Source organism: Nerophis ophidion, linkage group LG09, assembly GCF_033978795.1.
Source record: "Nerophis ophidion isolate RoL-2023_Sa linkage group LG09, RoL_Noph_v1.0, whole genome shotgun sequence".
Classification (NCBI taxonomy): domain Eukaryota; kingdom Metazoa; phylum Chordata; class Actinopteri; order Syngnathiformes; family Syngnathidae; genus Nerophis; species Nerophis ophidion.
Window position 1 is genome coordinate 6,458,247 of NC_084619.1, and position 25,205 is coordinate 6,483,451.

Genomic DNA, 25,205 nt, shown 5'->3' on the forward strand with positions numbered 1-25,205 from the left:
CTATATAGTCTGCTCTGCCGTTGCCATGGATACAGTGCCCCCCCCCCATCCGGTGGGTTTGTAGTGGAGAACGGAGAAGAGGCTCTGCGTCATACCAGTGCAGCTGAGACGAGCCCTCCCCTCTTGTCCTCCTTCCTTCCCTCCTTCCTTTTCATCATCCAATTTGCACACTGCTTGATCCCCCCTCCATTTGTGTCTCATATCTGCATCTGCTCATCCAACTCCCCCCCCCCCCCCACTCCACCTCCACTCTCTCTCTCTCTCTCTCTTTCTCTCCCTGCCTTCTGGCTCGGCTCGGCTTCCGACTGCGGCGGCTGACCCAGGTGGACTTCCCGCTGGACGAGCGTGGGCGAAAAAGAAAGGTAAGCGCTTGTGAGGAAACAGAAAGATGCGATGAGGGAGATAGCCCGGAGGGTCGTCGCTTCAAAGGTTTTTAAGGCAAGTGTGTGCCGGATACTGTGATGAGGCGGCGACTTGTCCAGGGTGTACGCTGAGATAGGCACTAAAGGGAATAAGCGGTAGAAATGGATGGATGGGTGTGCTGGATAGAACCTAAGATGTGTGTTCAAGCATACGTGCGGTGATGCGAGAACTTCTTTATTGCTCTTGTTGAGGTTTTGTCGCCACATGTATGTCTGTCATTGTCATCCACCTTGCATCTTCTTTCTTGTGCCGCCTCTTTGTCGTTTCAATTGAAATGACACGCACTGGAAATACGTGACGGGGGGAAAGGGGGACCCGCGGGGTCGTTCATTGTGTCTGACATGGTGTATGACATGCACCAGCGCTGTTGTCGCCAGTGTGTGCCTGTCAGCTCTCATTCCAGGGGCTGACACGTACCGCGCTCTTTGTTGCCGTCCCCGCCGCCGCTGAGTGACAGACGACAGCCATGTGAGGTTTTGTCAAGTCCGTACGTGCGGACTTGTTTTTGTCGCACGCCAGCCGAGTTGAGGCTGTCAGGGATCGGGTTCGCTCGCATCGTACCTCACAAGGGGGAAGGAAGTAAGGACTGAAAATGCACGGTCACACCTTGGAGTGGGCATGATAATCTGATCGTCAATACATTGTTTGGAATTTGGCATGGGCTTGATTAATTGTCCTGAGTGGTGCGGCCAGCAGAGGCTTTGTTGATGATGATTAATCTAATCTTTTCAGAAACTTTTCAATCAATCAAAGTTTATTTACAAACCCCGTTCCCATATGAGTTGGGAAATTGTGTTAGATGTAAATAAAAACAGAATACCATCAATCAATCAATCAATGTTTATTTATATAGCCCCAAATCACAAATGTCTCAAAGGACTGCACAAATCATTACGACTACAACATCCTCGGAAAAACCCACAAAAGGGCAAGGAAAACTCACACCCAGTGGGCAGGGAGAATTCACATCCAGTGGGACGCCAGTGACAATGCTGACTATGAGAAACCTTGGAGAGGACCTCAGATGTGGGCAACCCCCCCCTCTAGGGGACCGAAAGCAATGGATGTCGAGCGGGTCTAACATGATACTGTGAAAGTTCAATCCATAGTGGCTCCAAGACAGCAGTGAGAGTCCCGTCCACAGGAAACCATCTCAAGCGGATCAGCAGCGTAGAGATGTCCCCAACCGATACAGGCGAGCGGTCCATCCTGGGTCCCGACGAGCGGTCCATCCTGGGTCTCGACTCTGCTAGCCAATCGATGCTAACATGCTATGCTAATCGATGCTAACATGCTATTTACCGGCGGTGCTAAAGCAGACATGGCACAGAGATGTATGGATAACCTGCAGATGCATTTGCAACGATAGTCAACGAAATCACAAAGGTGAGTTTTGTTGATGTTGACTGCCAGCTAATCGATGCTAACATGCTATGCTAATCGATGCTAACATGCTAATTACCGGCGGTGCTAAAGCAGACATGGCACAGAGATGTATGGATGATTTGCAGATCCTTTTCAACCCATATTCAGTTGAATGCACTACAAAGACAGGATATTTGATGTTCAAACTCATAAACTTAATTTTTTTTGCAAATAAACTGAGAATTTCATGGCTGCAACATGTGCCAAAGTAGTTGGGAAAGGGCATGTTCACCACTGTGTTACATCAGCTTTTCTTTTAAAGGGGAACATTATCACCAGACCTATGTAAGCGTCAATATATACCTTGATGGTGCAGAAAAAAGACCATCAATTTTTTTAACCGATTTCCAATCTCTAAATGGGTGAATTTTGGCGAATTAAACGCCTTTCTGTTTATCGCTCTGGAGGCGATGACGTCAGAATGTGACGTTGCCGAGGTAACACAGCCGCCATTTTCATTTTCAACACATTGTAAACATTGGGTCTCAGCTCTGTTATTTTCCATTTTTTCGACTATTTTTTGGAACCTTGGAGACATCACGCCTCGTCGGTGTGTTGTCGGAGGGTGTAACAACACTAACAGGGAGGGATTCAAGTTGCACCACTGGCCCGAAAATGCAAAAGTGTCTGCCGCCAGACCCCCATTGAATGTGCCAAAGTGTCTCCACATTTTACCGGCGATGCTAAGACAGACATGGCACAGAGATGTATGGATAACCTGCACATGCATTTGCAACGATAAAGTCAACTAAATCACAAAGGTGAGTTTGTTGATGTTGACTTATGTGCTAATCAGATATATTTGGTCGCGGCGTGACTGCTAGCCAATCGATGCTAACATGCTATGCTAATCGATGCTAACATGCTATTTACCGGCGGTGCTAAAGCAGACATGGCACAGAGATGTATGGATAACCTGCAGATGCATTTGCAACGATAGTCAACGAAATCACAAAGGTGAGTTTTGTTGATGTTGACTGCCAGCTAATCGATGCTAACATGCTATGCTAATCGATGCTAACATGCTAATTACCGGCGGTGCTAAAGCAGACATGGCACAGAGATGTATGGATGATTTGCAGATCCTTTTCAACCCATATTCAATTGAATGCACTACAAAGACAGGATATTTGATGTTCAAACTCATAAACTTAATTTTTTTTGCAAATAAACTGAGAATTTCATGGCTGCAACATGTGCCAAAGTAGTTGGGAAAGGGCATGTTCACCACTGTGTTACATCAGCTTTTCTTTTAAAGGGGAACATTATCAGCAGACCTATGTAAGCGTCAATATATACCTTGATGGTGCAGAAAAAAGACCATCAATTTTTTTAACCGATTTCCAATCTCTAAATGGGTGAATTTTGGCGAATTAAACGCCTTTCTGTTTATCGCTCTGGAGGCGATGACGTCAGAATGTGGGTCTCAGCTCTGTTATTTTCCATTTTTTCGACTATTTTTTGGAACCTTGGAGACATCATGCCTCGTCGGTGTGTTGTCGGAGGGTGTAACAACACACAGGGAGGGATTCAAGTTGCACCACTGGCCCGAAAATGCCAAAGTGTCTGCCGCCAGACCCCCATTGAATGTACCAAAGTGTCTCCACATTTTACCGGCGATGCTAAGACAGACATGGCACAGAGATGTATGGATAACCTGCAGATGCATTTGCAACAATAAAGTCAACTAAATCACAAAGGTGAGTTTGTTGATGTTGACTTATGTGCTAATCAGATATATTTGGTCGCGGCGTGACTGCTAGCCAATCGATGCGAACATGCTACGCTAATCGATGCTAACATGCTATTTACCGGCGGTGCTAAGGCAGACATGGAACAGAGATGTATGGATAACCTGCAGATGCATTTGCAACGATAGTCAACGAAATCACAAAGGTGAGTTTTGTTGATGTTGACTGCCAGCTAATTGATGCTAACATGGTACGCTAATCAATGCTAACATGCTAATTACCGGAAGTGCTAAAGCAGACATGGCACAGAGATGTATGGATAACCTGCAGATGCATTTGCAACTATATTACGTTTCCTTCCACCCACATTTAATGCGAAACAAACACTTACCAATCGACGGATTTAAGTTGCTCCAGTGTCAAAAGATATGAAAGTCCTGATCGTTTGGTCCGCACATTTTACCGGCGATGCTAACGCAGCTATTCGGCCATGCTATGGCTATGAATAGCGTCAATAGCTATTTGCTCAATAGCTTCAGTTTCTTCTTCAATATTTTCATACTCCAACCATCCGAGCTAATGTCGCTATATCTTGCTGTGCTATTCCCATTGTTTGTTTACATTGGCAGCACTGTGTGACGTCACAGGGAGATGGATAGTCGCATCGCAAATAGCAAAAATCAAACACTTTAAAGCTTTTTTTAGGGATATTTTGGGACCGGTAACATTTTGAAAAAAATTTCCAAAAATACAACAAGCCACTGGGAAATTATTTTTATGGTTTTTAACCCTTTTGAAATTGTGATAATGTTCCCCTTTAAAGGGCTGCACAAGCCGCAGCGACATCCTCGGCTTAGATCCCACATCAGGGCAAGAATACAACTCAACCCAATGGGATTACAATGAGGAACCATAGCATAGCATAATAATGTTAGAGTCCAGTCCGTCTCCATCGGCGGTCACTCGAAGGAAATGTGTGACGATCCTCCTGGTAGGGGGTATCCCTTTATGGAGGATGCCTGTGCGTGACTTTGTTCAACATGGGGAGACTGGTTCACAGTCACCACACGATCCTTGACAGATCCGGGTCAGGGTCCAGTGGCGTGGAGTCCAAGACGACTGGGGACCCTTTTGGGACCCAGCTGTTGTAACGCTCCATAGGGTTAGCAATCATACTCTGCCTGTTCCACCGTTCAGGTCTTGGGTTTGTGTTTCCCCGTAACTGGGCCCACATGGATGTGAGAGTCTAGTCCAGGGGTGTCAAACTCAAATACAGAGTGGGCCAAAATTTAGAACTGAACAAAGCCGCGGGCCAGGGTTGAACAAATTAACCTTTTAATAGGGATCCAAACAAGTTTTGAATTGAATACTAAACAAGCAATGCTTATATAACTTTATAGTCACATGCAAAATCGAGTTTGAAATCATAATAATAATGATTAAAAAATATCAATGGCATATCAAATAAAATTTAAATAAAAATTGGGGAGGGCGGGGTTTGGTGGTAGCGGGGATGTATATTGTAGCGTCCTGGAAGAGTTAGTGCTGCAATGGGTTCTGGATATTTCTTCTGTTGTGTTTATGGTGTGCTACGGTGCGGATATTCTCCCGAAATGTGTTTGTGAAGTGTGAATTCTGTTTATATAGCGCTTTTTCTCTAGTGACTCAAAGCGCTTTACATAGTGAAACCCAATATCTAAGTTACATTCAAACCAGTGTGGGTGGCACTGGGATCAGGTGGGTAAAGTGTCTTGCCCAAGGACACAACGGCAGTGACTAGGATGGCGAAAGCGGGAATCGAACCTGAAACCCTCAAGTTGCTGGCACGGCCACTCTACCAACCGAGCTTGTTTGGTGTGACTTCACAGTGTGGCGCATATTTGTAAAAGTGTTAAAAGTTGTTTATACGGCCACCCTCAGTGTGACCCTTATGGCTGTTGATCAAGTATGCCTTGCATTCACTTGTGTGTGTTAAAACCGCATGTATTATGTGACTGGGCCGGCACGTTGTTTGTATGGCGGAAAAGCGGACGTGACGACAGGCTGTAGAGGACACTAAAGGCAGTGCCTTCAAGGCACGCCCCCAATATTGTTTTCCGGGTGGAAATCGGGAGAAATTCGGAAGAATGGTTGCCCCGGGAGATTTTCGAGAGGGGCACTGAACTTTGGGAGTCTCCCAAGAAAATCGTGAGGGTTGGCAAGTACGAGTATCAGTGGTGAATGCAGTGTTACAGAGGCATCGCCGCTGTATAATACCGGCGGGCCAGATCTAATCTTAATTTAATATTACCTCAAGGGCCAGAGTTTGACACCCATATCCTAGTCCATAGTGGATCTAGCATATTAGTATGGGAGTCCAGTCCATAGTGAAGCCGGCGGGAGATCATCCTGAGTGGAGACAGGTCAGCAGCGCAGAGTCGTTCCCAACTGATGCACAGATGAGTGGTCCACCCTGGGTCCCGACTTTGGATGGCTAGCGCCTCAACTGTGGTCACCGAATCTATGCCTCCGGCCCCTCTTTCCTGGCATTGTTACAATGTTGGATACTCGTGTTAAACGATGCCAAAGCATCAAATCATAAGGTTGGCATGAGCTTGTGCGCGGATTTGGATGTCTCTTTTGGAGTCTTTAAAAGTTTATTTACCTCCCGATATTATGCTTCAAATATTGCGACCACATTGGAGATTTTTGGGGTGATATTTAAATTTTAACTATCTAAATGAGGCATAAAAATTTCTAAATAAACAAAAATTATCTACAAACTCCGTTTCCATATGAGTTGTGAAATTGTCCATCCATCCATTTTCTACCACTTATTCCCTTTTGGGGTCGCGGGGGGCGCTGGCGCCTATCTCAGCTACAATCGGGCGGAAGGCGGGGTACACTCTGGACAAGTCGCCACCTCATCGCAGGGCCAACACAGATAGACAGACAACATTCACACACTAGGGCCAATTTAGTGTTGCCAATCAACCTATCCCCAGGTGCATGTCTTTGGAAGTGGGAGGAAGCCGGAGTACCCGGAGGGAACCCACGCAGTCACGGGGAGAACATGCAAACTCCACACAGAAAGATCCCGAGCCTGGATTTGAACCCAGGACTGCAGGACCTTCGTATTGTGAGGCAGACGCACTAACCCCTCTGCCACCGTGAAGCCCCAGTTGGGAAATTGTGTTAGATGTAAATCCTTTTCAACCCATATTCAGTTGAATATGCTACAAAGACAACATATTTGATGTTCAAACTTGCAAATTATCATTAACTTTAGAATTTGATGCCAGCAACACCTGACAAAGAAGTTGGGAAAGGTGGCAATAAATACTGATAAAGTTGAGGAATGCTCACCAAACACTTATTTGGAACATCCCACAGGTGTGCAGGCTAATTGGGAACAGGTGGGTGCCATGATTGGGTAAAAAAACAGCTTCCCCAAAAATGCTCAGTCTTTCACAAGAAAGGATGGGGCGAGGTACACCCCTTTGTCCACAACTGTGTGAGGAAATAGTCAAACAGTTTAGGAACAACGCTTCTCAAAGTGCAATTGACGGCGGGAGGGACGGCGTGGCGCAGTGGAAGAGTGGCCGTGCGCAACCCGAGGGTCACTGGTTCAAATCCCACCTAGAACCAACCTCGTCACGTCCGTTGTGTCCTGAGCAAGACACTTCACCCTTGCTCCTGATGGGTGCTGGTTGGCGCCTTGCATGGCAGCTCCCTCCATCAGTGTGTGAATGTGTGTGTGAATGGGTAAATGTGGAAGTAGTGTCAAAGCACTTTGAGTACCTTGAAGGTAGAAAAGCGCTATACAAGTACAACCCATTTACCCATTTAATTGCAAGAAATTTAGGGATTTCAACATCCACAGTCCATAATATCATCAAAAGGTTCAGAGAATCTGGAAAGATCACTCCCCGGAAGCGGCATGGCCCGAAACCAACATTGAATGACCGTGACCTTCGATCCCTCAGACGGCACTGTATCAAAAAACGACATCAATCTCTAAAGGATCAATCAATCAATCAATCAATCAATGTTTACTTATATAGCCCTAAATCACTAGTGTCTCAAAGGGCTGCACAAACCACTACGACATCCTCGGTAGGCCCACATAAGGGCAAGGAAAACTCACACCCAGTGGGATGTCGGTGACAATGATGACTATGAGAACCTTGGAGAGGAGGAAAGCAATGGATGTCGAGCGGGTCTAACATGATACTGTGAAAGTTCAATCCGCAATGGATCTAACACAGTCGCGAGAGTCCAGTCTAAAGGATATCACCACATGGGGTCAGGAACACATCAGAAAACCACTGTCACTAAATACAGTTCGTCGCTACATCTGTAAGTGCAATTTAAAGTTCTACTAGGCAAAACGAAAGCAATTTATCAACAACATCCAGAAACGCCGGCGGCTTCTCTGGAAGTGGAAAAGTATTTCCCAAAACAAAAAAAAAAAAGTTTTTGAGTTTGAACATCAAATATATTGTCTTTGTAGTGCATTCAATTGAATATGGGTTGAAAAGGATTTGCCAATCATTGTATTCCGTTTATATTTACATCTAACATAATTTCCCAACTCATATGAAAATGGGGTTTATATAATACAGTAATATTTGCCACTAGATGAGACCCAACCAAACCGAGCATACTGTTTAGTAGTCTGGCCATTGATTGGCTCAGCTTCAGGCAGCATTTCTGTATTAGATTAAAACAAAGTGTAAATGTACAGATTCTGGACAGGGAGGACAAATGATACGATAGAGGAGTGATGGAAGCCAGCTATGTCAAGCTTGAAACAACATCTCTGAAGAGAGGAGGTGGTCTGCGACACCACTTATCTCCCACTCACAACACCGTCCTTTCAACCATTCGTATAAGGACTCTGCAATTTAGCCTTCAACAAATTACAGTAGTTAGAAACATTCTGGTCACAAAAGATGACCGGATTGCCATTTGTGCCATTTGTTTACAACTGAATGGAATGCTAATGTGGGTGATTCCGACTAGTTTGGACTGGCAGTAGTCGATCCACAGCCATCGCTCTGCCACACAATACCTCGATGCTAACGAGGGGAATTTACACTTTAACGACGGTCGTTGGCTTTGGTAGTAGGATTGCTCGTTTGCATTATAAGAGTTGTTTTTTCTTCGTACAATAGGGAGAAACCTTCCTTACCCAGACACACCCTCGTAGTTTTGGTGTACAGATATTTGGGGTTTCGGCACCAGCCGCCAGATTAGATCTGACAAGTCTAAAGCTAAGATTAGATCAAACCAATCTAAGTCTATGAGCATGAACTGATGAAGCCTACTCGGATGAGAGGTGAAATGTCTTCTACATCAGTGGTTCTCAACCTTTTTTCAGTAAACATTTTTTTAATTCAAGTACCCCCTAATCAGAGCAAAGCATTTTTGGTTGAAAAAGAAGAGATAAAGAAGTAAAATACAGCACTATGTCATCAGTTTCTGATTTATTAATAAGTAGTATAAGAGTGCAAAATATTTGTTATGTTTTACTAAGTGGAGGTGACGGCAAACGGACACCAGGTGGCAGTAATGTACAGAGATTTCCTGTGGGGAGTTCTCAGAGAGTATGGGGTATCGGACTGTCTTATTGTGGCGGTCCACTCCCTGTATGATCAGTGCCAGAGCTTGGTCCGCATTGCCGGCAGTAAGTCGAACACATTTCCAGTGAGGGTTGGACTCCGCCAAGGCTGTCCTTTGTCACCGATTCTGTTCATAACTTTTATGGACAGAATTTCTAGGCGCAGCCAAGGCGTTGAGGGGTTCCGGTTTGGTGACCGCAGGATTAGGTCTCTGCTTTTTGCAGATGATGTGGTCCTGATGGCTTCATCTGACCGGGATCTTCAGCTCTCGCTGGATCGGTTCGCAGCCGAGTGTGAAGCGACCGGAATGAGAATCAGCACCTCCAAGTCCGAGTCCATGGTTCTCGCCCGGAAAAGGGTGGAGTGCCATCTCCGGGTTGGGGAGGAGACCCTGCCCCAAGTGGAGGAGTTCAAGTACCTAGGAGTCTTGTTCACGAGTGGGGGAAGAGTGGATCGTGAGATCGACAGGCGGATCGGTGCGGCGTCTTCAGTAATGCGGATGTTGTACCGATCCGTTGTGGTAAAGAAGGAGCTGAGCCGGAAGGCAAAGCTCTCAATTTACCGGTCGATCTACGTTCCCATCCTCACCTATGGTCATGAGCTATGGGTCATGACCGAAAGGATAAGATCACGGGTACAAGCGACCCAAATGAGTTTCCTCCACCGTGTGGCGGGTCTCTCCCTTAGAGATAGGGTGAGAAGCTCTGCCATCCGGGAGGAACTCAAAGTAAAGCCGCTGCTCCTCCACATCGAGAGGAGCCAGATGAGGTGGTTCGGGCATCTGGTCAGGATGCCACCCGAACGCCTCCCTAGGGAGGTGTTTAGGGCACGTCCAACCGGTAGGAGGCCACGGGGAAGACCCAGGACACGTTGGGAAGACTATGTCTCCCGGCTGGCCTGGGAATGCCTCGGGATCCCCCGGGAAGAGCTAGACGAAGTGGCTGGGGAGAGGGAAGTCTGGTTTCCCTGCTTAGGCTGTTGCCCCCGCGACCCGACCTCGGATAAGCGGAAGATGATGGATGGATGGATGGATGTATAATACTAATAATACTAATAATAATAATAAACAATACTAATAAACTATAGAATGGTGTGTGTCAAAAACCTAAGAGTATGTATGGTGTAAGACTATGTGAAGTATATAATTATAGTGTGTGTTACCAACGTGTTGACGAGAGCGAAACAACGTCCAGGGGAACAGGCAGGTGATCCGGGATACAAGCGGGGTTCCGTGGGGCTGAGACGGGCGTCAAGAGGTCCCAGTCCAAAGTGGGGGTTGAGGATTGAGGGAGGCAGTCAGAGTCCAGAGGGAGATGCGGGGTAAAGAGAGACGCACAACTCTTATTCCAGGCGACAGAGGGTACTGCGGGGGCGACACAAGAGAACACACTGAGAACACGGAGAGGCAGAACACAGGGAGAGCAGGATCGCAAAAAACAGGATGATCGCTTTCTGTACGACAAAAAGAGAACTTAGTTCCCACTAGGATTCTTGGTCCGCTGGTCCCTTTATACAGCTCCACGTCCTCAGTCACAGGTGGGTCAGGCGTGGACTGCCACCGGCCACTTTCAAAGCTTCAACAATTAGTTTCCTCAGTTCTCAAACGTTTATTGAGTGTTGTTAAAAGAAAAGGTGATGTAACACAGTGGTGAACATGCCCTTTCCCAACTACTTTGGCACGTGTTGCAGCCATGAAATTCTAAGTTGATTATTATTTGCAAAAAAAAAATAATAAAGTTTATGAATTTGAACATCAAATATCTGGTCTTTGTAGCATATTCAATTGAATATGGGTTGAAAAGGATTTGCAAATCATTGCATTCCGTTCATATTTACATCGAACACAATTTCCCAACTCATATGGAAACGGGTATTGTACAATTGAAGTTAAAAAGTGGCTTTGGAGCAATCAAAGCTGCTCACACGGTCACTAAGGTGGGCACAATGTTTGACAGATCAACTTAATGTGTATCATATTTATCCATGACAGCATTTTTGTGGTAAATTGTGAGGTGTGTGTGTTAAAATCATGGTTGTTTTTACAAATGACGACAGATGTGAACAAGAGCATGTATTTTTGTTGTAAACTGTGAGGTGTGTGTGTTAAAATCATGGTTGTTTTTACAAATGATGACAGATGTGAACAAGAGCATGTATTTTTGTTGTAAATTGTGAGGGGTGTGTGTTAAAATTATGGTTGTTTTTACAAATGATGACAGATGTGAAAAAGAGCATGTATTTTTGTTGTAAATTGTGAGGCGTGTGTGTTAAAATCACGGTTGTTTTTACAAATGATGACAGATGTGAACAAGAGCATGTATTTTTGTTGTAAATTGCGAGTTGTGTGTGTTAAAATCATGGTTGCTTTACAAATGATGACAGATGTGAACAAGAGCATGTATTTTTGTTGTAAATTGCGAGGTGTGTGTGTTAAAATCATGGTTGTTTTTACAAATGATGACAGATGTGAACAAGAGCATGTATTTTTGTTGTAAATTGTGAGGTGTGTGTGTTAAAATCATGGTTGTTTTTACAAATGATGACAGATGTGAACAGGAGCATGTATTTTTGTTTTAAATTGTGAGGTGTGTGTGTTAAAATCATGGTTGTTTTTACAAATGATGACAGATGTGAACAGGAGCATGTATTTTTGTTATAAATTGTGAGGTGTGTGTGTTAAAATCATGGTTGTTTTTACAAATGATGACAGATGTGAACCGGAGCATGTATTTTTGTTGTAAATTGTGAGGTGTGTGTGTTAAAATCATGGTTGTTTTTACAAATGATGACAGATGTGAACAAGAGCATGTATTTTTGTTGTAAATTGTGAGGTGTGTGTGTTAAAATCATGGTTGTTTTTGTTGTTTTACAAATGATGACAGATGTGAACAAGAGCATGTATTTTTGTTGTAAATTGTGAGGTGTGTGTGTTAAAATCATGGTTGTTTTTACAAATGATGACAGATGTGAACAGGAGCATGTATTTTTGTTATAAATTGTGAGGTGTGTGTGTTAAAATCATGGTTGTTTTTACAAATGATGACAGATGTGAACAAGAGCATGTATTTTTGTTGTAAATTGTGAGGTGTGTGTGTTAAAATCATGGTTTTTTTTTTTTACAAATGATGACAGATGTGAACAGGAGCATGTATTTTTGTTGTAAATTGTGAGGTGTGTGTGTTAAAATCATGGTTGTTTTTACAAATGATGACAGATGTGAACAAGAGCATGTTTTTATGTTGTAAATTGTGAGGTGTGTGTGTTAAAATCATGGTTGTTTTTACAAATGATGACAGATGTGAACAAGAGCATGTATTACTTGTAAATTGTGAGGTGTGTGTGTTAAAATCATGGTTGTTTTTACAAATGATGACAGATGTGAACAAGAGCATGTATTTTTGTTGTAAATTGTGAGGTGTGTGTGTTAAAATCATGGATGTTTTTACAAATGATGACAGATGTGAACAAGAGCATGTATTTTTGTTGTAAATTGTGAGGTGTGTGTGTTAAAATCATGGTTGTTTTTACAAATGATGACAGATGTGAACAGGAGCATGTATTTTTGTTATAAATTGTGAGGTGTGTGTGTTAAAATCATGGTTCTTTTTACAAATGATGACCGATGTGAACAAGAGCATGTATTTTTGTTGTAAATTGTGAGGTGTGTGTGTTAAAATCATGGTTGTTTTTACAAATGATGACAGATGTGAACAGGAGCATGTATTTTTGTTGTAAATTGTGAGGTGTGTGTTAAAATCATGGTTGTTTTTGTTGTTTTACAAATGATGACAGATGTGAACAAGAGTATGTATTTTTGTTGTAAATTGTGAGGTGTGTGTGTTAAAATCATGGTTGTTTTTACAAATGATGACAGATGTGAACAAGAGCATGTATTTTTGTTGTAAATTGTGAGGTGTGTGTGTTAAAATCATGGTTGTTTTTCTTGTTTTACAAATGATGACAGATGTGAACAAGAGCATGTATTGTCTTTGTGTGATGATGTAAATGAGATGTGTTTGTATTGTATGTTAAAGTTTGTTTCCATGAAAGGGCATTTTATAACTTTTCTTAATTTGATTACGTAATATGGTATGATTTTACTGTAATAATTTTATTGCATGATTTTTCTATCCCTTTAATTTAGGTAGCCAGGGACTGCAGATGGAAATTAACTATTTGGCAATAATCTGGTACAGACATAACTGTCTTTGATCTTAATGTTTCTGTGCATCGTCCCTTCAAATAAAGACTAAACAAACTTCAAGTTCACATGTGAGTCGAGTCAGGTGGCCAAATACTTTTGGCAATATAGTGTACATCCAGCTGCCAAAGGGTGGATGTTCTGTCGCCCGGGTGACAATAATGACAATGTGACATCAGATTAGAGCGTGCACAAGCTGGGGAGTCTTCATGTTTGTGTGCACATTAACACGTGTGCGCTCAAGGGCCCCGAGTGTCTCTTCCTTCCAGGTGGGCTTTTGCATATTTAATCGACACTGTCCGCGATGATTAACCCCCGCAATGAGCGAGGAAAGGAGTAGATCTGGGAATGGGTCATACAAACCTCGTTTCCATATGATTTGGGAATTTGTGTTTGATGTAATAATAAACGGAATACAATGATTTGAAAATCCTTGTCAACCCATATTCAGTTGAATATGCAAAGACAACATATTTGATGTTCAAACTGATAAACATTTTTTTTTTGGGAGGAGCTCAGGAACACTTCATAAAACCACTGTCAGTAAATACAGTTCGTCGCTACATCTGTAAGTGCAAGTTAAAGCTCTACTATGCAAAGCGAAAGCCATTTATCAACAACATCCAGAAACGCAGCAGGCTTCTCTGGGCCCGTGATCATCTAAGATGGACTGATGAAAAAAGTGGAAAAGTGTTCTGTGGTCTGACGAGTTCACATTTCAATTTGTTTTTGGAAATATTCGACATCGTGTACTCACGTTGTTTATAATGTGAGCCACCAGCAGTGAGCGCAATTCGGACCGAGAAAGCGACAATTTCCCCGTTAATTTGAGCGAGGATGAAAGATTCGTGAATGAGGATATTGAGAGCGATTCAGATGTTTTTAGACACATGTACTAGGATAATTCTGGAAAATCGAAACCCATTTATCAACAACATCCAGAAACGCAGCAGGCTTCTCTGGGCCCGAGATCATCTAAGATGGACTGATGCAAAGTGGAAAAGTGTTCTGTGGTCTGACGAGTTCACATTTCAATTTGTTTTTGGAAATATTCGACATCGTGTCCTCACGTTGTTTATAATGTGAGCCACCAGCAGTAAGCGCAATTCGGACCGAGAAAGCGACAATTTCCCCGTTAATTTGAGCGAGGATGAATGATTCGTGAATGAGGATATTGAGAGCGATTCAGATGTTTTTAGACACATGTACTAGGATAATTCTGGAAAATCGAAACCCATTTATCAACAACATCCAGAAACGCAGCAGGCTTCTCTGGGCCCGAGATCATCTAGAATGGACTGATGCAAAGCGGAAAAGTGTTCTGTGGTCTGACGAGTTCACATTTCAATTTGTTTTTGGAAATATTCGACATCGTGTCCTCACATTGTTTATAATGTGAGCCACCAGCAGTGAGCGCAATTCGGACCGAGAAAGCGACAATTTCCCCGTTAATTTGAGCGAGGATGAAAGATTCGCGAATGAGGATATTGAGAGCGATTCAGATGTTTTTAGACACATGTACTAGGATAATTCTGGAAAATCGAAACCCATTTATCAACAACATCCAGAAACGCAGCAGGCTTCTCTGGGCCCGAGATCATCTAAGATGGACTGATGCAAAGCGGAAAAGTGTTCTGTGGTCTGACGAGTTCACATTTCAATTTGTTTTTGGAAATATTCGACATCGTGTCCTCACGTTGTTTATAATGTGAGCCACCAGCAGTAAGCGCAATTCGGACCGAGAAAGCGACAATTTCCCCGTTAATTTGAGCGAGGATGAAAGATTCGTGAATGAGGATATTGAGAGCGATTCAGATGTTTTTAGACACATTTACTAGGCTAATTCTGGAAAATCGAATCCCATTTATCAACAACATCCAGAAACGCAGCAGGCTTCTCTGGGCCCGAGATCATCTAAGATGGACTGATGCAAAGCGGAAAAGTGTTCTGTGGTCTGACGAGTTCACATTTCAATTTGTTTTTGGAAATATTCGACATCGTGTCCTCACGTTGTTTATAATGTGAGCCACCAGCAGTAAGCGCAATTCGGACCGAGAAAGCGACAATTTCCCCGTTAATTTGAGCGAGGATGAAAGATTCGTGAATGAGGATATTGAGAGCGATTCAGATGTTTTTAGACACATGTACTAGGATAATTCTGGAAAATCGAAACCCATTTATCAACAACATCCTGAAACGCAGCAGGCTTCTCTGGGCCCGAGATCATCTAAGATGGACTGATGCAAAGTGGAAAAGTGTTCTGTGGTCTGACGAGTTCCCATTTCAATTTGTTTTTGGAAATATTCGACATGGTGTCCTCATGTTGTTTATAATGTGAGCAACCAGCAGTGAGCGCAATTCGGACCGAGAAAGCGACAATTTCCCCGTTAATTTGAGCGAGGATGAAAGATTCGTGAATGAGGATATTGAGAGCGATTCAGATGTTTTTAGACACATGTACTAGGATAATTCTGGAAAATCGAAACCCATTTATCAACAACATCCAGAAACGCAGCAGGCTTCTCTGGGCCCGTGATCATCTAAGATGGACTGATGAAAAAAGTGGAAAAGTGTTCTGTGGTCTGACGAGTTCACATTTCAATTTGTTTTTGGAAATATTCGACATCGTGTCCCCACGTTGTTTATAATGTGAGCCACCAGCAGTAAGCGCAATTCGGACCGAGAAAGCGACAGTTTCCCCGTTAATTTGAGCGAGGATGAAAGATTCGTGAATGAGGATATTGAGAGCGATTCAGATGTTTTTAGACACATGTACTAGGATAATTCTGGAAAATCGAAACCCATTTATCAACAACATCCAGAAACGCAGCAGGCTTCTCTGGGCCCGAGATCATCTAAGATGGACTGATGCAAAGCGGAAAAGTGTTCTGTGGTCTGACGAGTTCACATTTCAATTTGTTTTTGGAAATATTCGACATCGTGTCCTCACGTTGTTTATAATGTGAGCCACCAGCAGTAAGCGCAATTCGGACCGAGAAAGCGACAATTTCCCCGTTAATTTGAGCGAGGATGAAAGATTCGTGAATGAGGATATTGAGAGCGATTCAGATGTTTTTAGACACATTTACTAGGATAATTCTGGAAAATCGAATCCCATTTATCAACAACATCCAGAAACGCAGCAGGCTTCTCTGGGCCCGAGATCATCTAAGATGGACTGATGCAAAGCGGAAAAGTGTTCTGTGGTCTGACGAGTTCACATTTCAATTTGTTTTTGGAAATATTCGACATTGTGTCCCCACGTTGTTTATAATGTGAGCCACCAGCAGTAAGCGCAATTCGGACCGAGAAAGCGACAATTTCCCCGTTAATTTGAGCGAGGATGAAAGATTCGTGAATGAGGATATTGAGAGCGATTCAGATGTTTTTAGACACATGTACTAGGATAATTCTGGAAAATCGAAACCCATTTATCAACAACATCCAGAAACGCAGCAGGCTTCTCTGGGCCCGAGATCATCTAAGATGGACTGATGCAAAGTGGAAAAGTGTTCTGTGGTCTGACGAGTTCACAATTCAATTTGTTTTTGGAAATATTCGGCATCGTGTCCTCACGTTGTTTATAATGTGAGCCACCAGCAGTAAGCGCAATTCGGACCGAGAAAGCGACAATTTCCCCGTTAATTTGAGCGAGGATGAAAGATTCGTGAATGAGGATATTGAGAGCGATTCAGATGTTTTTAGACACATGTACTAGGATAATTCTGGAAAATCCCTTATCTGCTATTGTGTTGCTAGTGTTTTAGTGAGATTAAATAGTACCTGAAAGTGGGAGGGGTGTGGCCACAGGTGTCTTGACCCGCTGATCTCCGGTAAAAGGCGACTTTATACCACAATTTTCTCACCGAAACCTGCCGGTCGACATGTAGTCGGTATCCATGTTCGCTTGACCGCTCTGATCCATAGTAAAGCTTCACCTTTGGGAATTATAAACAAGGAAACACCTCCATCTTTCTACTTTGACTTCTCCATTATTAATTGAACAAATTGCAAAAGATTCAGCAACACAGATGTCCAGAATACTGCGTAATTATGCGATCAAAGCAGACTACTTATAGCTTGGATCGGGCTGGAAAATAATAACCGGTGACGTCAAACCGCGACGTTTTCAAGAGGATACTTCGCGCGAAATTTAAAATTGCAATTTAGTAAACTAAAAAGGCCGTATTGGCATGTGTTGCAATGTTAATATTTGATCATTGATATATAAACTATCAGACTGCGTGGTCGGTAGTAGTGGCTTTCTGTAGGCCATCCATCCATCCATCTTCTTCCGCTTATCCGAGGTCGGGTCGCGGGGGCAACAGCCTAAGCAGGGAAGCCCAGACTTCCCTCTCCCCAGCCACTTCGTCTAGCTCTTCCCGGGGGATCCCGAGGCGTTCCCAGGCCAGCCGGGAGACATAGTCTTCCCAACGTGTCCTGGGTCTTCCCCGTGGCCTCCTACCGGTTGGACGTGCCCTAAACACCTCCCTAGGGAGGCGTTCGGGTGGCATCCTGACCAGATGCCCGAACCACCTCATCTGGCTCCTCTCGATGTGAAGGAGCAGCGGCTTTACTTTGAGTTCCTCCCGGATGGCAGAGGTTCTCACCCTATCTCTAAGGGAGAGACCCAAACTCATTTGGGCCGCTTGTACCCGTGATCTTATCCTTTCGGTCATGACCCAAAGCTCATGACCATAGGTGAGGATGGGAACGTAGATCGACCGGTAAATTGAGAGCTTTGCCTTCCGGCTCAGCTCCTTCTTCACCACAACGGATCGGTACAACGTCCGCATTACTGAAGACGCCGCACCGATCCGCCTGTCGATCTCACGATCCACTCTTCCCCCACTCGTGAACAAGACTCCGAGGTACTTGAACTCCTCCACTTGGGGCAGGGTCTTGGTGGCACTCCACCCTTTTCCGGGCGAGAACCATGGACTCGGACTTGGAGGTGCTGATTCTCATTCCGGTCGCTTCACACTCGGCTGCGAACCGATCCAGTGAAAGCTGAAGATCCCGGTCAGATGAAGCCATCAGGACCACATCATCTGCAAAAAGCAGAGACCTAATCCTGCGGTCACCAAACCGGAACCCCTCAACGCCTTGACTGCGCCTAGAAATTCTGTCCATAAAAGTTATGAACAGAATGGGTGACAAAAGTAGGCCTTTAATTATCATTTGCAAAAAAAAGTAAAGTTTATGAGTTTGAACATCAAATATGAAATGAAATGAATTATATTTATATAGCGCTTTTCTCAAGTGACTTAAAGCGCTTTTACATAGTGACACCCAATATCTAAGTTACATTTAAACCAGTGTGGGTGGCACTGGGAGCAGGTGGGTAAAGTGTCTTGCCCAAGAACACAACGGCAGTAACTCGGATGGCACAAGTGGGAATCGAACCCGCAACCCTCAAGTTGCCGCCCATCTTGCCTTTGAAGTGCATTCAATTGAATATGGGTTGAAAAGGATTTGCAATTCATTGTATTCCGTTTATATTTACATCAAACACAATTTCCCCACTCATATGGAAACGGGGTTTGTGTTTGGTTGGCAATAATGACCCTGGGCTCTGGGCTCCTACTGAGAATGTTTATCTCCCGCCGCAGCACTGGGAAAGAAATAGAACAATGCATCACTCCCACATTGTACAAACACAACCATCATGTCTGTTCTGCTAATTGCCTCGCTCTTGCTTCTCCTGGTCCACACACACCTGCACACACACATCTCTGATCCACACTCACTCCGCTCTCATGAACAATCAAGACTCTCCATATCACTCCTTCTTCCTCACCCCTCCCACTTGTCTTGCAACACGCCTGTTAATGGTGCGGCCGCTGCCAACTTCCTGCCTCTGACAGAGAACGAGAGAGCGAGAGCGAGAGAAAGAGAGAGCGTTTGTACCACTCCCTCTTCTTCTTATCTCTCCACCCCTCTCCCTGTGTTGTTTTTTTCTCCCCCCCTCAGAAAGCGCGGCCCCGATGCGAGCAGCGTGAGGGCCGAGAGCTGCCGTTTCCTTCAGAGCCGAGGCCCCAACATGTGAGAAGATGTCTGTTGGAGGTTGCGCTTGTCCCGGTGAGTCCCTCGCCGTCCTCTCTTCTGCTGTCACATCCACGACTTATGGTTAAAGAAATGGAAAAAAAAAAAAAAGATCTGCAAGGTCATGCATGCGTCAATCTGTTTCACTTTGAATGTGTTATGCTCTGCACACACATGGCCAGAAAACAAGGGTTTTTTTTGGTGTTTTTTTTTAGAACCCCTGGCAGCACTCACATATCAATACTTCACTTGGAGAAGCTTTTTTTTTTCTTCTCCCCCCCCTACTCCCGTGCACAAAAGAGGAAATTGATTCTTGTTCATGTCAAGAGCCTTTTCTGCCTTTCATTGTACTTCCTGATGATTTCAGCTGTTGTTCCGAAGCTGAATGTGTGCTTCAGTTTGCTGACTGACTAATTCAACCATCGCTTGGTTTACATAAGATGATTCCCTGTGCGGAGACGCCGAACATTTATTTTGTCACGGTTGCTTGCATGATCCTGATATTACGTCCTGTGCTGCCTTGGCACTGTGCCTCCACGGCATGGATGTCAAACTCTGGCCCGTGGGCCAAATTTGGCCCGCCGTACAATTTCATTTGGCCCTTGAGGCAATATCAAATTAATATCAAAGGCACTGCCTTTAGCGTTGTCACGTCCGCTTTTATCAATCAATCAATCAATTTTGACTTATATAGCCCTAAATCACTAGTGTCTCAAAGGGCTGCACAAACCACAACACAAACCACTACGACATCAATCAATCAATCAATGTTTATTTATATAGCCCCAAATCACAAATGTCTCAAAGGACTGCACAAATAATTACGACTACAACATCCTCGGAAGAACCCACAAAAGGGCAAGGAAAACTCACACCCAGTGGGCAGGGAGAATTCACATCCAGTGGGACGCCAGTGACAATGCTGACTATGAGAAACCTTGGAGAGGACCTCAGATGTGGGCAACCCCCTCCCCCTCTAGGGGACCGAAAGCAATGGATGTCGAGCGGGTCTAACATGATACTGTGAAAGTTCAATCCATAGTGGCTCCAACACAGCCGCGAGAGTTCAGTTCAAAGCGGATCCAAGACAGCAGCGAGAGTCCCGTCCACAGGAAACCATCTCAAGCGGAGGCGGGTCAGCAGCGTAGAGATGTCCCCAACCGATACAGGCGAGCGGTCCATCCTGGGTCCCGACTCTGGACAGCCAGTACTTCATCCATGGTCATCAGACCGGACCCCCTCCACAAGGGAGGGGGGGACATAGGAGAAAGAAAAGAAGCGGCAGATCAACTGGTCTAAAAAGGGAGTCTATTTAAAGGCTAGAGTATACAAATGAGTTTTAAGGTGAGACTTAAATGCTTCTATTGAGGTGGCATCTCGAACTGTTACCGGGAGGGCATTCCAGAGTACTGGAGCCCGAACGGAAAACGCTCTATAGCCCGCAGACTTTTTTTGGGCTCCAGGAATCAGTAATAAGCCGGAGTCTTTTGAACGCAGATTTCTTGCCGGGACATACGGTACAATACAATCGGCAAGATAGGATGGAGCTAGACCGTGTAGTATTTTATACGTATGTAGTAAAACCTTAAAGTCACATCTTAAGTGCACAGGAAGCCAGTGCAGGTGAGCCAGTACAGGTGTAATGTGATCAAACTTTCTTGTTCTTGTCAAAAGTCTAGCAGCCTGATTTTGTACCAACTGTAATCTTTTAATGCTAGACATGGGGAGACCCGAAAATAATACGTTACAGTAGTCGAGACGAGACGTAACAAACGCATGGATAATGATCTCGGCGTCTTTAGTGGACAAAATGGAGCGAATTTTAGCGATATTATGGAGATGAAAGAAGGCCGTTTTAGTAACGCTTTTAATGTGTTACTCAAAGGAGAGAGTTGGGTCGAAGATAATACCCAGATTTTTTACCTTGTTTAATTGTTTGGTTGTCAAATGTTAAAGTTGTATTATTAAATAGAGGTCGGTGTCTAGCAGGACCGATAATCAGTAGGTATGGTGTTCTTGGGATGCAACTCAGTATTCTTCTTCCTCCAAACACGACGAGTTGAGTTTATACCAAAAAGTTCTATTTTGGTTTCATCTGACCACATGACATTCTCCCAATCCTCTGCTGTATCATCCATGTATCCATTTTGGTATAAACTCAACTCGTCGTGTTTTGAGGAAGAAGAATACTGAGTTGCATCCCAAGAACACCATACCTACTGTGAAGCATGGGGGTGGAAACATCATGCTTTGGGGCTGTTTTTCTGCTAAGGGGACAGGACGATTGATCCGTGTTAAGGAAAGAATGAATGGGGCCATGTATCGTGAGATTTTGAGCCAAAACCTCCTTCCATCAGTGAGAGCTTTGAATGGTTGACCAAATACTTATTTTCCACCATCATTTACAAATAAAATCCAAGAACATATTTTAAAGACTTGGTCTTCACTTGTTTAAATTAATTCATTTATTTTTTCTACTTTGCTTTTTATAACTTTCAGAAAGACAATTTTAGAGAAAAAATACAACCTTAAAAATGATTTTAGGATTTTTAAACACATATACCTTTTTACCTTTTAAATTCCTTCCTCTTCTTTCCTGACAATTTAAATCAATGTTCAAGTAAATGAATTTTTTTATTGTAAAGAATAATAAATACATTTTAATTTAATTCTTCATTTGAGCTTCTGTTTTTTCGATGAAGAATATTTGTGAAATATTTATTTCCTATTATGATTAAAATCCCAAAAAATAATTCTGGCAAATCTAGAAAATCTTTAGAATCAAATTTAAATCTTATTTCAAAGTCTTTTGAATTTCTTTTAAAATTTTTGTTCTGGAAAATCTAGAAGAAATAATGATTTGTCTTTGTTAGAAATATAACTTGGTCCAATTTGTTATATATTCTAATCAAGTGCAGAGTGGATTTTAACCTATTTAAAACATGTCATCAAAATTCTAAAATTAATCTTAATCAGGAAAAATTACTAATGATTTTACGTAAATTATTTTTTGTATTTTTTCAAAAAGATTCGAATTAGCTATTTTTTCTCTTCTTTTTTTCGGTTTAATTTTTAAGATAAACTATGTCTCAAAATTTTATTTTCATTTCATTCCTGTTTTCTCCTCTTTTAAACCGTGCAATTAAGTGTTTTTTTTTTTTATCATTTATTCTCTACAAAAAAACTTCCGTAAAAGAAAAAAAAGAAAAAAGTATGAAGTAATGACAGACAGAAATACCCATTTTTTAAAATATATTTATATAAATTTATTTATTAAAGGTAAATTGAGCAAATTGGCTATTTCTGGCAATTTATTTAAGTGTGTATCAAACTGGTAGCCCTTCTCATTAATCAATACCCAAGAAGTAGCTCTTGGTTTCAAAAAGGTTGGTGACACCTGACATAGACCATCGGGGTCCAAACTGTAGATTTACAATGGAGGCGTTCCTCAAGGCACCCCTCTGAGTCCTCTCCTTTTTGTCAGTTACACTTTTTTTTTCATAATGACAATTGTGTAACTAAGTTGTTGTTGCAGCTTTGTTTACTTCAGATGCGAGTCAGTAGTCATTTGTTCAACTTCTTTAGATCTACTTGTGGTGTTCCTCAAGGTTCCATTTGAGGTCCTCTCTTTTTCATCATTTGGACTATTCCACTGGAGTTCATCTAAAAAAAAAAAAAAACTTGTGAGAGACTCACAATATTTGCAGCAGATTCTTAAAAACACCACAGTGTTGTCATAGAGATGATCTTTGACTGGACTGTTTGCAGAAGGTCCTTAAAAACAACTGTGTGCTCCTTTGACTTTGACATACACAAAAAGAGTAATAGTGAAGGGAGCGGTGGTCCTTGGTTTTCTGGAAATGTGGGCCCACAACTGGTGAAAATATCCCTGCGTTAGAGTAAACAATACCAACTATACAAAAACAACCTGTTTTAGTAGTAATAAGTAACATCCATCCATCCATCCATCATCCTCCGCTTATCCGAGGTCGGGTCGCGGGGGCAGCAGCCTAAGCAGGGAAGCCCAGACTTCCCTCTCCCCAGCCACTTCGTCTAGCTCTTCCCGGGGGATCCCGAGGCGTTCCCAGGCCAGCCGGGAGACATAGTCTTCCCAACGTGTCCTGGGTCTTCCCCGTGGCCTTCTACCGGTTGGACGTGCCCTAAACACCTCTGTAGGGAGGCGTTCTGGTGGCATCCTGACCAGATGCCCGAACCACCTCATCTGGCTCCTCTCGATGTGAAGGAGCAGCGGCTTTACTTTGAGTTCCTCCCGGATGACAGAGCTTCTCACCCTATCTCTAAGGGAGAGCCCCAAACTCATTTGGGCCGCTTGTACCCGTGATCTTATCCTTTCGGTCATGACCCAAAGCTCATGACCATAGGTGAGGATGGGAACGTAGATCGACCGGTAAATTGAGAGCTTTGCCTTCCGGCTCAGCTCCTTCTTCACCACAACGGATCGGTACAACGTCCGCATTACTGAAGACGCCGCACCGATCCGCCTGTCGATCTCACGATCCACTCTTCCCCCACTCGTGAACAAGACGCCGGAATATTGTAAATCCCACATTCTTTATTTTCGTGTACATTCTGGGTGTCTCATTCATTAAAAAAAAAAAAGCTTGAAATGGCATTCCGTTTTTTAAGGCGCTCCTTCACAAAGTTTTTAGCATTCAATCCGACACTATTGTGAGGTTTTGTATTAGTGTTCTTAAAAAAATCAAGCACATTCTTTTTCTCTAAATTTGGCCCCTAAGTCAAAATAATTGCCCAGGCCTGAAGTAATGTATCTATGTTGTTGACATTCAATCAATTTCTCATATTGTACTGAGCAGACAGACCCTTTCCTATGTTATCCCTGGTTCTCTGGTCATCATGGATAAGGTGCTTTTTATTGCATGATGACAGTGTTATCCCTGGTTCTCTGGTCATCATGGATAAGGTGCTTTTTATTGCATGATGACAGTGTTATCCCTGGTTCTCTGGTCATCATGGATAAGGTGCTTTTTATTGCATGATGACAGTGTTATCCCTGGTTCTCTGGTCATCATGGATAAGGTGCTTTTGATTGCCTGCTGACTGTAAAATCCACGCAGAAATGTTTGGTTGAACTCTAAATTGAACAACTTTGGAAGGCTTCCACTCACAGACTTTTGCTGTTTTCTCCCAGGTGAGAAGCAAAGTCATTTTCATGTGACATCAATGATTTATTGGCCATCAGCTATGAGATATACATACCGCAGAGGTATTTTTTTTTGCAGGGTCTAGTCTGTTTCCTGGTCTCCTTAAGCTCTTGTACTTTTGTTCTCCCCCTTGTTGACAGACTTCACTGTAGTGCAGAAACATTTAATGACATCCATGTGTGTGTGTGTGTGTGTGTGTGTGTGTGTGTGTGTTCCGGCAATACTGACTTAATGGGGACATCGCTCTGTTTACACAGTTACCTTTAGGGGACCTCTGACAGTATAGGGACAAAAAAACAAGTCCCCTAAAGGGAAACCTTTTTAAATAATTGTCGGATCCATTCTGAACCATGTTAACTCTTTTTTCCCCAGGGTCCCCATTTTACCTCATTCTTTTTATGCCTCCACAACCTGTAAAAAGGGTGGTCCTCACAAGTCCTGATCAAAAACTTGCTTCCCCTTCCAAATGATAACCAGCATGTGTGTGTGTGTTTGTGTGCTTTGTGTGTGTGCCTGTGTGTGTGTGTATGCGTGAGTGTGTGTGTGTGTGAGTGTGTGTTTGTGTGTTTTGCGTGTGTGTGTGTGTGTGTGTGTGTTCCGGCAATGCTGACTTAATGGGGACATCATTAACTCT

General features: G+C 43.3%; 1 protein-coding gene across 2 annotated transcripts in view; it reads left to right on the forward strand.

Moving 5' to 3' along the window:
• Window positions 1-201: 201 nt before the first annotated feature.
• ldb1a (LIM domain binding 1a) overlaps window positions 202-25,205 on the forward strand; it is a 98,511-nt gene continuing 73,507 nt past the window's right edge. For both annotated transcript variants that reach the window (XM_061910163.1, XM_061910164.1), the window contains exons 1-2: window positions 202-362; window positions 19,317-19,424. In XM_061910163.1, the coding sequence (XP_061766147.1) occupies window positions 19,397-19,424 (28 nt within the window). In that variant the 5' untranslated portion in view covers window positions 202-362; window positions 19,317-19,396. The remainder of the gene's footprint in view (window positions 363-19,316; window positions 19,425-25,205) is intronic.